The following is a 16,464-nucleotide window of genomic DNA, read 5'->3' on the forward strand; positions in this document are numbered from 1 at the left end:
AGGGGGCATAAAGGAGAGGAGTCAGCAAGCCCAGTTGAAGAAATTTAAAGTGCACTGGCTCCTTTGGACACCTTCTATACCCCATTGTATTAGATTCCCCAATATCCCTTATGGAGTACGAGAAAAGGATTTACCGGTAGGTACTAAAATCCTACTTACTACAACTAAGTACTCCAAATGTTTTTTTTGGTGGGGTGGTCGGTGGCACACTGCTCTCCCCACAAGTTCTATTCCCACGAGTAGGAGTAGACCCTGTTGGGTGGGCATTTCGGCTGCCAGCATTTACAGCGCTCGGAAATCCGGCGTCTGCATGGTGACCGCCAGGATCCCGAGCGCCGGTCACATGACCGCATCCCCACCAAACATGACCAGCATCATGTCAGAGCTGTAGCTTATACAGTCTGTATAATTACAAGGAGTGTACAATGAAGAAGTAAATATGAAATTGGAATACTGTGCTGCCAGAACTTCTCACCTCTGTAAAAACATCCTGGCCATGGATACTTCACTTAATTTGGCCATACACTATACAATTATCTGCCAGATCTGGTTGGTTGGATTAAAAATCTGGTCATGGATGAGAGCACATGACAAATTGACCATTTGCTCCCAAAACACTGAAAAATGGACAAAACCTGTTGTTTAGAAAAATCAGATTTAAACAATTTGTATGAATCACAGTTTGTCATTTGCGCTCATCCATTACCAGGTTTTCATTCCAACCAGCCAGATCTGGCAGATAATTGTACAGTGTATGCCCAGCTTTACCTATAAAATGCATCCTTCACAGTCTCATATAATGTGTAAATTGCGGCAGATTTGCTCAATTATTTTAGAACGGGTTTTTTAAAATAGAATATATAGCTGAGAATTTGTATTGGCCAATTAAGCAGATTATTATAGACTAACAATATTGCAAATAAGAATATGGGAGAATAAACACATTAAGTAGATCTCAAATGTTTAAAAATAAGATTTTACTTACCGATAAATCTATTTCTCATAGTCCGTAGTGGATGCTGGGGACTCCGTCAGGACCATGGGGAATAGCGGCTCCGCAGGAGACAGGGCACAAAAGCAAGCTTTTAGGATCACATGGTGTGTACTGGCTCCTCCCCCCATGACCCTCCTCCAAGCCTCAGTTAGGTAATGTGCCCGGACGAGCGTACACAATAAGGAAGGATCTTGAATCCCGGGTAAGACTCATACCAGCCACACCAATCACACCGTACAACTTGTGATCTGAACCCAGTTAACAGTATGATAACAATGAAGTAGCCTCTAAAAAAGATGGCTCACAACAATAATAACCCGATTTTTGTAACAATAACTATGTACAAGTAATGCAGACAATCCGCACTTGGGATGGGCGCCCAGCATCCACTACGGACTATGAGAAATAGATTTATCGGTAAGTAAAATCTTATTTTCTCTAACGTCCTAGTGGATGCTGGGGACTCCGTCAGGACCATGGGGATTATACCAAAGCTCCCAAACGGGCGGGAGAGTGCGGATGACTCTGCAGCACCGAATGAGAGAACTCCAGGTCCTCCTCAGCCAGGGTATCAAATTTGTAGAATTTTACAAACGTGTTCCCCCCTGACCACGTAGCTGCTCGGCAAAGTTTTAAAGCCGAGACCCCCTCGGGCATACGCCCAGGATGAGCCCACCTTCCTTGTGGAATGGGCATTTACAGATTTTGGCTGTGGCAGGCCTGCCACAGAATGTGCAAGCTGAATTGTACTACAAATCCAACGAGCAATAGTCTGCTTAGAAGCAGGAGCACACAGCTTTTTGGGTGCATACAATATAAACAGCAAGTCAGACTTTCTGACTCCAGCCGTCCTGGAAATATATATATATATCTATATATTTTTAGGGCCCCGACAACGTCTAGCAACTTGGAGTCCTCCAAGTCCCTAGTAGCCGCAGGCACCACAATAGGTTGTTTCAGGTGAAACGCTGACACCACCTTAGGAAGAAACTGGGGACGAGTCCGCAGTTCTGCCCTGTCCGAATGGAAAATCAAATATGGGCTTTTTTTAAGACAAAGCCACCAATTCTGACAATCGCCTGGCCGAGGCCAGGGCCACATCATGGTCACTTTCCATGTGAGATATTTCAAATCCACAGATTTGAGCGGTTCAAACCAATATGATTTGAGGAATCCCAACACTACGTTGAGATCCCACGGTGCCACTGGAGGCACACAAGGGGCTGTATATGCAATACTCCCTTGACAAACGTCTGGACTTCAGGAACTGAAGCCAATTCTTTCTGGAAGAAAATCTACAGGGCCGAAACTTGAACCTTAATGGACCCCAGTTTGAGGCTCATAGACACTCCTGTTTGCAGGAAGTGCAGACATCGACCTAGTTGAAATTTTTTCGTGGGGCCTTCCTGGCCTCACCCACGCAACATATTTTCACCACATGTGGTGATAACGTTGTGCGGTCACCTCCTTCCTGGCTTTGACCAGGGTAGGTATGACCTCTTCCGGAATGCCTTTTCCCTTAGGATCCGGCGTTCAACCGCCATGCCGTCAAACACAGTCGCGGTAAGTCTTGGAACAGACAAGGTCCCTGCTGGAGCAGGTCCTTTCTTAGAGGCAGATGCCACGGTTCCTCTTGGAACAGACATGGTACTTGCTGAAAGCAAATCCCTTCTTAGCTCCCGAGGCCATTAGTCCTCTGTGAGCATCTCTTGAAGTTCCGGGTACCAAGTCCCTCTTGGCCAATCCGGAGCCACGAGTATAGTTCTTACTCCTCTACGTCTTATAATTCTCAATACCTTGGTTATGAGAAGCAGAGGAGGGAACACATACACCGACTGTTACACCCACGGTGTTACCAGGACGTCCACAGCTATCGCCTGAAGGTCTCGTGACCTGGCGCAATACCTGTCCCGTTTTTTGTTCGGGCGGGACGCCATCATGTCCACCTTTGGTCTTTCCCAACGGTTCACAATCATGCGGAAAACTTCCCGATGAAGTTCCCACTCTCCCGGGTGGAGGTCGTGCCTGCTGAGGAAGTCTGCTTCCCAGTCGTCCACTCCCGGAATGAACACTGCTGACAGTGCTATCACATGATTTTCCGCCTAGCGAAAAATCCTTGCAGTATTGCCACTGCCCTCCTGCTTCTTGTGCCGCCCTTTCTGTTTACGTGGGCGACTGCCGTGATGTTATCCCACTGGATCAATACCGGCTGACCTTGAAGCAGAGGTCTTGCTAAGCTTAGAGCATTATAAATTTGCTCTTAGCTCCAGTATATTTATGTGGAGAGAATTCTCCAGACTTGATCACACTCCCTGGAAATTTTTTCCCTGTGTGACTGCTCCCCAGCCTCTCAGGCTGGCCTCCGTGGTCACCAGCATCCAATCCTGAATGCCGAATCTACGGCCCTCTAGAAGATGAGCACTCTGTAATCACCACAGGAGAGACACCCTTGTCCTTGGATATAGGGTTATCCGCTGATGCATCTGAAGATGCGATCCGGACCATTTGTCCAGCAGATCCCACTGAAGAGTTCTTGCGTGAAATCTGCCGAATGGAAGCGCTTCGTAATAAGCCACCATTTTTACCAGGACTCTTGTGCAATGATGCACTGACACTTTTCCTGGTTTTAGGAGGATCCTGATTAGCTCGGATAACTCCCTGGCTTTCTCCTCTGGGAGAAACACCTTTTCCTGGACTGTGTCCAGAATCATCCCTAGGACCAGCAGACGTGTCGTCGGAACAACTGCGGTTTTGGAATATTTAGAATCCACCCGTGCTGTCGTAGAACTACTTGAGATAGTGCTACTCCGACCTCCAACTGTTCTCTGGACCTTGTTCTTATCAGGAGGTCGTCCATTTTCTTTGAAGACGAATCCTCATTTCGGTCATTACCTTGGTAAGGACCCGGGGTGCCTTGGACAATCCAACGGCATCGTCTGAAACTGATAGTGACAGTTCTGTACCACAAACCTGAGGTACCCTCGGTGAGAAAAGGCAAATTTTGGGACATGGAGGTAAGCATCCCTGATGTCCCGGGACACCATATAGTCCCCTTGTTCCCGGTTCGCTATCACTGCTCTGAGTGACTCCATCTGGATTTGAACCCTTGTAAGTGTTCAAATTTTTCAGATTTAGAATAGGTCTCACCTAGCCTTCTGGCTTCAGTACCACCATATAGTGTGGAATAATACCCCTTTCCTTGTTGTAGGAGGGGTAATTTTATTATCACCTGCTGGGAATACAGCTTGTGAATTGTTTTCAATACTGCCTCCCTGTCGGAGGGAGATATTGGTACAGCAGACTACAGGAACCTGCGAGGGGGGAAACGTCTCGACATTCCAATCTGTACCCCTTGGATACTACTTGTAGGATCCAGGGGTCCTGTACGGTCCCAGCGTCATGCTGAGAACTTGGTAGAAGCGGTGGGGGGCTTCTGTTCCTGGGAATGGGCTGCCTGCTGCAGTCTTCTTCCCTTTCCTCTATCCCTGGGCAGATATGACTCTTATAGGGACGAAAGGACTGAGGCTGAAAAGACGGTGTCTTTTTCTGCAGAGATGTGACTTAGGGTAAAAAACGGTGGATTTTCCAGCAGTTGCCGTGGCCACCAGGTCCCATGGACCGACCCCAAATAACTCCTCCCCTTTATACGGCAATACATCTTTGTGCCGTTTGGAATCTGCATCACCTGACCACTGTCGTGTCCATAAACATCTTCTTGCAGATATGGACATCGCATTTACTCTTGATGCCAGAGTGCAAATATCCCTCTGCGCATCTCGCATATATAGAAATGCATCCTTTAAATGCTCTATAGTCAATAAAATACTGTCCCTGTCAAGGGTATCAATATTTTTAGTCAGGGAATCCGACCAAGCCACCTCAGCTCTGCACCTCCAGGCTGAGGCGATCGCTGGTCGCAGTATAACACCAGCATGTGTGTGTATACTTTTTAGGATATTTTTCAGCCTCCTATCGGCTGGCTCCTTAAGTACGGCCCTATCTGTAGATGGTACCGCCACTTGTTCTGATAAGCGTGTGAGCGCCTTATCCACCCTGAGGGGTGTTTCCCAACGCGCCTTAACTTCTGGCGGGAAAGGGTATACCGCCAATAATTTTCTATCGGGGGAAACCCACGCATCATCACACACTTCATTTAATTTATCTGATTCAGGAAAAACTACAGGTAGTTTTTTCACCTCCCACATAATACCCTTTTTTGTGGTACTTGAAGTATCAGAAATATGTAACACCTCCTTCATTGCCCTTAACGTGTGGCCCTAAAGGAAAATACGTTTGTTTCTTCACCGTCGACACTGAAATCAGTGTCCGTGTCTGGGTCTGTGTCGACCGACTGAGGTAAATGGGCATTTTACAGGTGTTTGAGACGCCTGGACAGATACTAATTTGTTCGCCGGCCCTCTCATGTCGTCAACCGGCTTGCAGCGTGTTGACATTATCACGTAATTCCATAAATAAGCCATCCATTCCGGTGTCGACTCCCTAGAGAGTGACATCACCATTACAGGCAATTTGCTCCGCCTCCTCACCAACATTTTCCTCATACATGTCGACACACACGTACCAACATACAGCACACACATAGGGAATGCTCTGATAGAGGACAGGACCCACTAGCCCTTTGGGGAGACAGAGGGAGAGTTTGCCAGCACACACCAAAACGCTATAATTAACCAGGGACAACCTTTATATAAGTGTTCCTCCCTTATAGCATTTTAATATATATATATACATATCGCCAAATCAGTGCCCCCCCTCTCTGTTTTAACCCTGTTTCTGTAGTGCAGTGCAGGGCAGAGCATGGGAGCCTTCCCACCAGCATTTCTGTGAGGGAAAATGGCGCTGTGTGCTGAGGAGAATAGGCCCCGCCCCCTTTTCGGCGGGCTTCTTCTCCGGAGTTTGTGATATCTGGCAGGGGTTAAATACATCCATATAGCCTCAAGGGCTATATGTGATGTATTTTTCGCCATACAGGTATTATACATTGCTGCCCAGGGCGCCCCCCCCCCGCGCCCTGCACCCTCCGTGACCGCTGTGTGAAGTGTGCTGACAACAATGGCGCACAGCTGCAGTGCTGTGCGCTACCTGATGAAGACTGAAAGTCTTCTGCCGCCTGGTTCCGGACCTCTTCAATCTTCAGCAACTGCAAGGGGGGTCGGCGGCGCGGCTCCGGGACGAACCCCAGGGCGAGCCCTGTGTTCCGACTCCCTCTGGAGCTATGTCCAGTAGCCTAAGAATCCAATCCATCCTGCACGCAGGTGAGTTGAAAATCTCTCCCCTAAGTCCCTCGATGCAGTGATCCTGTTGCCAGCAGGACTCACTGAAAATAAAGAACCTAAAAACTTTTTCTAAGCAGCTCTTTAAGAGAGCCACCTAGATTGCACCCTGCTCGGACGGGCACAAAAACCTAACTGAGGCTTGGAGGAGGGTCATGGGGGGAGGAGCCAGTACACACCATGTGATCCTAAAAGCTTGCTTTTGTGCCCTGTCTCCTGCGGAGCCGCTATTCCCCATGGTCCTGACGGAGTCCCCAGCATCCACTAGGACGTTAGAGAAAAGTAGATCACTCTCAGTCCACTGTGATTCATTGGTTAGGCAAAGTGAGATATAAGTCTAGCTCTTCATACATTGGAAAGTGACTTGTGCCAGTCCTACAATCTCCGCTTTTGCAGATAAAGATCCCTCTCAGAGTGTACTGCTGTTTATACGGAGAACAAAGAATGATGGAAATACTCAGAGGGAAGAGGTATCAAACATTGGAGATAAAGTACCAAGTAATCAACGTCTACAGCTGGGTACACACTAGACATTATGAACGATATGCCCAATTCCAACAGATCGGAACAACATATCGTTCAAATTGCCAAGTGCACGCTCCCACGGGTCAGTAGCGACATCGCCAGTCATCACTACATGCTGGCAAATCTGGGGATGTCGTTAACCATACCATGCTGCTGTATGCAGCATGGACCCTGCACCATCGTTCACAGCTGCCAACGGCAGCAAGTGTTTATGCACCTGCTGATGCTGGCACCTCGCTGGAACCCGTCGCTGACAATAAAGATGGGTACACACGATCGTCTAGTATGTACCCAGCTTAATTTGTTTTACAGGCTGTGCTAAAAATATTACAGTTAGAAAGTTTCTCGCTCCAAGGCTTGACACATAACAGGAGCCAAAGTTCCCATTTAATGCATTTCAACATCAGATGTATTTAGGGTTTATCCTTCATACTGGCCTCTAGTCTCACCAAGCAGACTTGCAAAGGATTCACTGACTTGTCCCCAGCGTCTTGGATGAACAGGAGATGAGATTAACAGGGGCTCTGCTCTTCCTGACCAGTACAGGTTGGTACGCCCATTGGGGAAAGGAATTCCATTGTCAGAGCTGAATATTACAAGAGTATCATTTGCGTGTCCTGCGCTCTGCAGCTCTGCCAGTACCAGACCTATCCCTGCGGATAACAAGCAACAAACCAGTGAATTATTATTATTATTACTACCAGTTATTTATATAGCACACACATATTCTGCAGCGCTGTACATAGAATATTTGCCCATTCACATCAGTCCCTGCCCCAGTGGAGCTTACAATCTATATTCCCTATCACATGTACACACAGACACATTCACGCTAGGGTTAATTTTTTTGTTGGGAGTCATTTAACTTACCAGTATGTTTTTGCATTATTGGAGGAAACTGGAGTACCCGAAGAAACCCACGCAAGTACGGGGAGAATATACAAACTCCACACAGCTAGTGCCATGGTGGGAATCGAACCCATGACCTCAGTGCTGTGAGGCAGTAATACTAATCATTACACCATCCGTACTGCCCTATGAATGATGATACACAGTAAGATTAATGTAAAGGAGCCCACCTTAATAATCACACTAGTATCAAATGGCATAAGGAACTCAAACAACCACATTCCTGCTAGTGTCATCACTTTACACTCTATACTGATACTGTATGTTCCCTGACAAATAAATAGGAGTTTGTTGATAGGTCCTCTATGCTTGTCCTTTGTACGTCTATGGAAGGTGACTGTGGTAGACCACAAAAAGGGACTAGATAAAAGGGTATCCGGACTCTAGGTCGACACCAATAAGGTCGACAACACTTAGGTTGACACCAATTGGTCGACACCTGAAATAGGTCGAGATGAACAAAAGGTAGACATGAACAAGGTCACCATGGAAAAAAGGTCGACATGAGTTTTTCATTTTCTTCTTCTTCATTTTTTGAACTTTTTCATACTTTACTATCCATGTGAACTACAATTGGGCACGGTAATCCGTGCCAAGCACTGCGGTAGCGGAGCGAGGCACCGTGCCCAAAGCATGGCGAGCGAAGCGGTGCACTAATTGGGGTTCCCGGTCACATTACGGAGAAAACTACACCAAAAATAAAACATTAAGAAATCATGTCGACCTTTTTCCATGTCGACCTTTTGTCCATATTGACCTATTTCAGGTGTAGAACTTATTGGTGTCGACCTTGAGTCCCAGACCCATTCAAGACTGGTTGCTTTCTGTTTTCCCAACAAAGTGCAATGGTTCCCCATTATTTTTTCCATTACCAGCACTAAGCTTGATCAGCCAGAGCTAGTGGATCCATAGAGAGGAGACTGGCAGTTTGGGTGTTCTACACCATTATTCTTTTGCCAGTAGGCACCGGAGCTGATTTCACCAGGGGAGTGGGTCCCACAAAAAAAAATATATATATATAGCCCACCCCTATCCACTACCAGCCTAGTGCCAATAGCACAAGGGCTCTTCTCTGTACCCCATGGGCTTTGGGTATGGAGGCAATGGGTAATATTTTTAACAGGTGGACTAATGTCCCCACGACTTGATAGCACTTAAGGAGCCATAAGTGCCAGCAACCCTGGGCATCAAAGGCCTGCTGGCATCTGTAAAAATAAGATTTTAAACCTACCGGTAAATCTTTTTCTCGTAGTCCGTAGAGGATGCTGGGGACTCCGTAAGGACCATGGGGATAGACGGGCTCCGCAGGAGACATGGGCACTTTAAGAAAGACTTTAGGTATGGGTATGCACTGGCTCCTCCCTCTATGCCCCTCCTCCAGACCTCAGTTAAAGAAACTGTGCCCAGAGGAGACGGACAGTACGAGGAAAGGATTTTTGTTAAACCAAGGGCAAGATTCATACCAGCCCACACCACTCACACCGTATAACTTGTGATAAACTAACCAGTTAACAGTATGAAAAAACAACATAGCATCAGTCGGAGACCGATGAAAACAATAACATATCCCTTATGTAAGCAAAACTATATACAAGTCTTGCAAAAGTAGTCCGCACTTGGGACGGGCACCCAGCATCCTCTACGGACTACGAAAAAAAGATTTACCGGTAGGTTTAAAATCTTATTTTCTCTTACGTCCTAGAGGATGCTGGGGACTCCGTAAGGACCATGGGGATTATACCAAAACTCCCAAACCGTCGGGAGAGTGCGGATGACTCTGCAGCACCGATTGAGCAAACAGGAGGTCCTCCTCAGCCAGGGTATCAAACTTATAGAACTTTGCAAAGGTGTTTGACCCCGACCAAGTAGCAGCTCGGCACAGCTGTAGTGCCGAGACCCCTCGGGCAGCCGCCCAAGACGAGCCCACCTTCCTAGTGGAATGGGCCTTGATCGATTTTGGTAACGGCAATCCAGCCGTCGCATGCGCCTGCTGAATCGTGTTACAGATCCAGCGAGCAGTAGTCTGCTTTGAAGCAGGAGCGCCAACCTTGTTGGCTGCATACAGGACAAACAGTGCTTCTGTTTTTCTGACTCTAGCCGTTCTGGCCACGTAAATTTTCAAAGCCCTGACCACATCAAGGGACTCGGAATCCTCCAAGTCTCGTGTAGCCACAGGCACCACAATAGGTTGGTTCATATGAAAAGATGACATCACCTTAGGCAATAATTGAGGACGGGTCCGCAATTCCACCCTATCCATATGGAAAACTAGATAGGGGCTTTTATGAGACAAAGCCGCCAATTCCGACACTCGCCTAGCCGAAGCCAAGGCTAACAACATGACTACCTTCCAAGTGAGATATTTTAACTCCACCGTTTTAAGTGGTTCAAACCAGTGCGACTTAAGGAAACTCAACACCACGTTAAGGTCCCAAGGCGCCACCGGAGGTACAAAAGGAAGCTGAATATGCAGCACTCCCTTCACAAAAGTCTGTACTTCTGGGAGAGAAGCCAATTCTTTTTGAAAGAAAATGGCTAAGGCCGAAATCTGAACCTTAATGGAGCCTAATTTTAGGCCCAAATTCACTCCCGTTTGTAGGAAGTGAAGGAAACGGCCCAGATGGAATTCTTCCGTAGGAGTATTCCTGGCCTCACACCAAGAAACATATTTTCGCCATATACGGTGATAATGTTTAGCTGTCACGTCCTTCCTAGCCTTTATCAGAGTAGGAATGACCTCATCCGGAATGCCCTTTTCCGCTAGGATCCGGCGTTCAACTGCCATGTCGTCAAACGCAGCCGTGGTAAGTCTTGGAACAGACAGGGCCCCTGTTGCAACAGGTCCTGTCTTAGAGGAAGAGGCCACGGATCTTCTGTGAGCATCTCCTGCAGTTCCGGATACCAGGCCCTTCGTGGCCAATCTGGAACAATGAGAATTGTCCGTACTCCTCTTTTTCTTATTATTCTCAACACCTTTGGGATGAGAGGAAGAGGAGGAAACACATAGACCGACTGGAACACCCACGGTGTCACTAGGGCGTCCACAGCTACCGCCTGAGGGTCTCTGGACCTGGCGCAATACCTCTGCAGCTTTTTGTTGAGGCGGGACGCCATCATGTCTATCTGGAGCAGTCCCCACTGGCTTGCAATCTGTGCGAAGACTTCCTGATGAAGTCCCCACTCTCCTGGATGCAAGTTGTGTCTGCTGAGGAAGTCTGCTTCCCAGTTGTCCACTCCCGGAATGAACACTGCTGACAATGCGCTTACATTATTTTCCGCACAGCGAAATATCCTGGTGGCTTCCGCCATTGCCACTCTGCTCCTTGTGCCGCCCTGGCGGTTTACATGAGCCACTGCGGTAATGTTGTCTGACTGGATTAGAACTGGTAAGTCGCGAAGCAAGGTCTCCGCTTGACGAAGGGCGTTGTATATGGCCCTCAGCTCCAGGAAGTTGATGTGAAGACAAGTCTCTTGACTTGACCAAAGATCCTGGAAGTTTCTTCCTTGTGTGACTGCTCCCCAACCTCGGAGGCTCGCGTCCGTGGTCACCAGAACCCAGTCCTGAATGCCGAACCTGCGACCCTCTAGAAGGTGAGCACTCTGCAGCCACCACAGGAGAGATACCCTGGCCCCGGGGGACAGGGTGATCAACTGATGAATCTGTAGATGTGACCCGGACCACTTGTCTAGTAGGTCCCATTGGAAGGTCCTCGCATAGAACCTGCCGAATGGAATGGCCTCGTAAGATGCCACCATCTTTCCCAGGACTCGAGTGCAATGATGCACTGACACCTGTTTTGGTTTCAATAGGTTCCTGACCAGAGTCATGAGTTCTTGAGCCTTTTCCATTGGAAGATAAACCCTTTTCTGGTCCGTATCCAGAATCATGCCCAAGAAGGTCAGACGAGTCGTAGGAACCAGCTGCGACTTCGGGATATTGAGAATCCAGCCGTGTTGCTGTAACACCTTCAGTGAAAGTGACACGCTGTTCAGTAACTGCTCTCGTGATCTCGCTTTTATGAGGAGATCGTCCAAGTACGGGATAATTGTGACTCCCTGCTTGCGCAGGAGCACCATCATTTCCGCCATTACCTTGGTGAAAATTCTCGGGGCCGTGGAAAGCCCAAATGGCAACGTCTGAAATTGGTAATGACAATCCTGTACCGCAAATCTCAGGTACGCCTGATGAGGTGGATATATGGGAACATTAAGGTATGCATCTTTTATGTCCAGAGATACCATAAAATCCCCCCTTCCAGGCTGGCGATGACCGCCCTGAGCGATTCCATCTTGAACTTGAACCTTTTCAAGTATAGGTTCAGGGATTTTAAATTTAGAATGGGTCTGACCGGTTTCGGGACTACAAACAGGGTTGAGTAATATTCCCTCCCTTGTTGAAGTAGGGGAACCCTGACCACCACCTGTTGAAGATACAATTTGTGAATTGCATTTAACACTATCTCCCTCTCTGGGGGAGAAGTCGGCAGGGCCGATTTGAAAAACCGGCGAGGAGGCACCTCTTCGAATTCCAGCTTGTAACCCTGAGAAACAATTTCTATTGCCCAGGGATCCACCTGTGAGTGAACCCAGATGTGGCTGAAAATTCGAAGACGTGCCCCCACTGGGGCGGACTCCCTTAGCGGAGCCCCAGCGTCATGCGGTGGATTTTGTAGAGGCCAGGGAGGACTTCTGTTCCTGGGAACTAGCTGTGTCGTGCAGCTTTTCCCCTCTGCCCTTACCTCTGGCAAGAAAGGACGCACCTCGTACTCTCTTGTTTCTTTGTGACCGAAAGGACTGCATTTGATAATGTGGTGCTTTCTTAGGCTGTGAGGGAATATAAGGCAAAAAATAAGATTTTACTTACCAGTAAATCTATTTCTCGTAGTCCGTAGTGGATGCTGGGTACTCCGTAAGGACCATGGGGAATAGACGGGCTCCGCAGGAGACTGGGCACTCTAAGAAAGAATTAGGACTACTGGTGTGCACTGGCTCCTCCCTCTATGCCCCTCCTCCAGACCTCAGTTAAGGAAACTGTGCCCGGAAGAGCTGACATTACAAGGAAAGGATTTTGGAATCCAGGGTAAGACTCATACCAGCCACACCAATCACACCGTATAACTCGTGATAAACTTACCCAGTTAACAGTATGAACAACAACAGAGCATCAGACCAACCTGATGCAACCATAACATAACCCTTATGTAAGCAATAACTATATACAAGCATTGCAGAAGAAGTCCGCACTAGGGACGGGCGCCCAGCATCCACTACGGACTACGAGAAATAGATTTACCGGTAAGTAAAATCTTATTTTCTCTAACGTCCTAGTGGATGCTGGGGACTCCGTAAGGACCATGGGGATTATACCAAAGCTCCCAAACGGGCGGGAGAGTGCGGATGACTCTGCAGCACCGAATGAGCAAACACAAGGTCCTCCTCAGCCAGGGTATCAAACTTGTATAATTTTGCAAAAGTGTTTGAACCCGACCAAGTAGCTGCTCGGCAAAGCTGTAATGCCGAGACCCCTTGGGCAGCCGCCCAAGAAGAGCCCACTTTCCTTGTGGAATGGGCTTTCACTGATTTTGGATGCGGCAATCCAGCCGCAGAATGAGCCTGCTGAATCGTGTTACAGATCCAGCGAGCAATAGTTTGCTTTGAAGCAGGAGCACCCAGCTTGTTGGATGCATACAGGATAAACAGCGAGTCAGTTTTCCTGACTCCAGCCGTTCTGGCTACATAAATCTTCAAAGCCCTGACTACATCTAGTAACTTGGAATCCTCCAAGTCACGAGTAGCCGCAGGCACCACAATAGGTTGGTTCAAATGAAAGGATGACACCACCTTTGGCAGAAATTGCGGACGAGTCCGTAATTCTGCCCTGTCCATATGGAAAACCAGATAGGGGCTTTTACATGACAAAGCCGCCAAATCTGACACACGCCTAGCCGGAGCTAAGGCCAATAGCATGACCACCTTCCACGTGAGATATTTTACTCCACGGTTTTAAGTGGCTCAAACCAGTGTGATTTCAGGAAACTCAACACCACGTTAAGATCCCAAGGTGCCACTGGTGGCACAAAAGGGGCTGAATATGCAGCACTCCCTTTACAAACGTCTGAACTTCAGGAAGAGAAGCCAGTTCCTTTTGAAAGAAAATGGATAGGGCTGAAATCTGGACCTTAATGGACCCCAATTTTAAGCCCAAAGTCACTCCCGACTGTAGGAAGTGAAGGAAACGGCCCAGCTGGAATTCCTCTGTAGGGGCATTCCTGGCCTCACACCAAGCAACATATTTGCGCCATATACGGTGATAATGCTTAGCGGTCATGTCCTTCCTAGCCTTTATTAGCGTAGGAATAACCTCATCCGGAATGCCTTTTTTTGTTAGGATCCGGCGTTCAACCGCCATGCCGTCAAACGCAGCCGCGGTAAGTCTTGGAACAGACAGGGCCCCTGTTGCAACAGATCCTGTCTGAGAGGCAGAGGCCATGGGTCCTCTGTGAACATTTCTTGCAGTTCCGGATACCAAGTCCTTCTTGGCCAATCCAGAACAATGAGTATTGTTCTCACTCCTCTTTTTCTTACGATTCTCAGCACCATGGGTATGAGAGGAAGAGGAGGAAACACATAAACCGACTGGAACACCCAAGGTGTCACTAGTGCGTCCACAGCTATCGCCTGAGGGTCTTTTGACCTGGCGCAATACATTTGTAGCTTTTTGTTGAGGCGGAACGCCATCATGTCCACCTGTGGCAGTTCCCATCTGCCACAGGTGGACATGTAATCTGTGTGAAGACTTCTTGATGAAGTCCCCACTCTCCCGGGTGGAGGTCGTGCCTGCTGAGGAAGTCTGCTTCCCAATTGTCCACTCCCGGAATGAACACTGCTGACAGTGCTTGCACGTGATTCTCCGCCCAGCGAAGAATTCTGGTGGCTTCTGCCATCGCCACCCTGCTTCTTGTGCCGCCCTGGCGGTTTACATGAGCCACTGCGGTGATGTTGTCTGACTGAATCAGCACCGGTTGGTTGCGAAGCAGATGCTCCGCTTGACTCAGGGCGTTGTATATGGCCCTTAGTTCCAGGATACTTATGTGCAGACAAGTTTTCTGACTTGACCACAGCCCTTGGAAGTTTCTTCCTTGAGTGACTGCCCCCCATCCTCGGAGGCTTGCATCCGTTGTCACCAGGACCCAGTCCTGTATGCCGAACCTGCGGCCCTCGAGAAGGTGAGCACTCTGCAGCCACCACAGAAGAGACACCCTGGCCCTGGGGGATAGGGTGATCAGCCGATGCATCTGAAGATGCGATCCGGACCACCTGTCCAACAGATCCCACTGACAGGTCCTCGCATGGAACCTGCCGAAGGGAATGGCTTCGTATGACGCCACTATCTTTCCCAGGACTCGCGTGCATTGATGCACCGACACCTGTTTTGGTTTTAAGAGGCCTCTGACCAGAGTCACGAGCTCCTGAGCCTTCTCCGCCGGGAGAAAAACCTTCTTCTGGTCTGTGTCCAGAATCATGCCCAGGAAGGGCAGACGCGTCATAGGAATCAGCTGCGACCTTGGAATATTCAGAATCCAGCCGTGCTGTTGCAACACTTCCCGAGAATGTGCTACGCTGATCAGCAACTGCTCTCTGGACCTCGCCTTTATGAGGAGATCGTCCCAGTATGGGATAATTGTGACTCCTTGCTTTCGCAGAAGCCCATCATTTCTGCCATTACCTTGGTAAATATTCTCGGTGCCGTGAACAGATCAAACGGCAACGTCTGGAATGGGTAATGACAATCCTGTACCACAAACCTGAGGTACGCCTGATGAGGTGGATAAATGGGGACAAGAAGGTATGCATCCTTTATGTCCAGAGACACCATAAAATCCCCCCCCTTCCAGGCTTGCGATGACCGCTCTGAGCGATTCCATCTTGAACTTGAACCTTTCCAGGTATATGTTCAGGGATTTTAAATTCAATATGGGTCTGACCGAACCGTCCGGTTTCGGTACTACAAACATGGTCGAATAGTAACCCTTTCCTTGTTGAAGGAGGGGAATCTTGACCACCACCTGCTGAAGATACAATTTGTGAATTGCAGTTAACACTGTTTTCCTCTCGTGGGGGGGAAGCTCTTAAAGTCCAGCTTGCATCCCTGAGACACAATATCTATTGCCCAGGGATCTAACAGGGAGTGAACCCACTTGTGGCTGAACTTACGCAGGCGTGCCCCCACCGGGCCTAGCTCCGCCTTGTGGAGCCCCAGCGACATGCGGTGGATTATTGTAGAGGCCGGGAAGGACTTCTGTTCCTGGGACCTAGCTGTGTTGTGCAGCTTCTTTCCTCTGCCCCCGCCTCTGGCAAGAAAGGACGCACCTCGGACTTTCTTGTTTCTTTGTTCTAAAGGCTGCATTTGATAATGTCGTGCTTTCCTAGGCTGTGCAGGAATATAAGGCAAAACAACAGAATTACCAGCTATAGCTGTGGAGACCAGGTCCGAGAACCCTTCTCCACACAATCCTCAGCCTTCCATATGCCTCTTAAGTCGGCATCATCTGTCCATTGCATATTCTACAGGACACGTCAAGCAGAAACCGACATAGCTTTGTCTCTAGGACCCAGTATACTCATGTCTCTTTGGGACTGTTTTATATATATATATATATATATATAAATCTATTAAGACAGCATTAACATATATATATATATATATATCTATATATACACATATATCTATATATATCTACA

At 48.2% G+C, this 16,464-nt stretch overlaps 1 protein-coding gene across 1 annotated transcript in view; it reads right to left on the bottom strand.

The window, feature by feature from the left end:
* The window catches only part of SGSH (N-sulfoglucosamine sulfohydrolase), a 106,245-nt gene that overhangs the window by 27,681 nt on the left and 62,100 nt on the right, over positions 1 to 16,464 (bottom strand). Inside the window, exon 7 of the mRNA XM_063960759.1 lies at positions 7,263 to 7,466. Coding sequence (XP_063816829.1) covers positions 7,263 to 7,466 — 204 coding nt within the window. The remainder of the gene's footprint in view (positions 1 to 7,262; positions 7,467 to 16,464) is intronic.

Source organism: Pseudophryne corroboree, chromosome 3, assembly GCF_028390025.1.
Source record: "Pseudophryne corroboree isolate aPseCor3 chromosome 3, aPseCor3.hap2, whole genome shotgun sequence".
Taxonomy (NCBI): Eukaryota; Metazoa; Chordata; class Amphibia; order Anura; family Myobatrachidae; genus Pseudophryne; species Pseudophryne corroboree.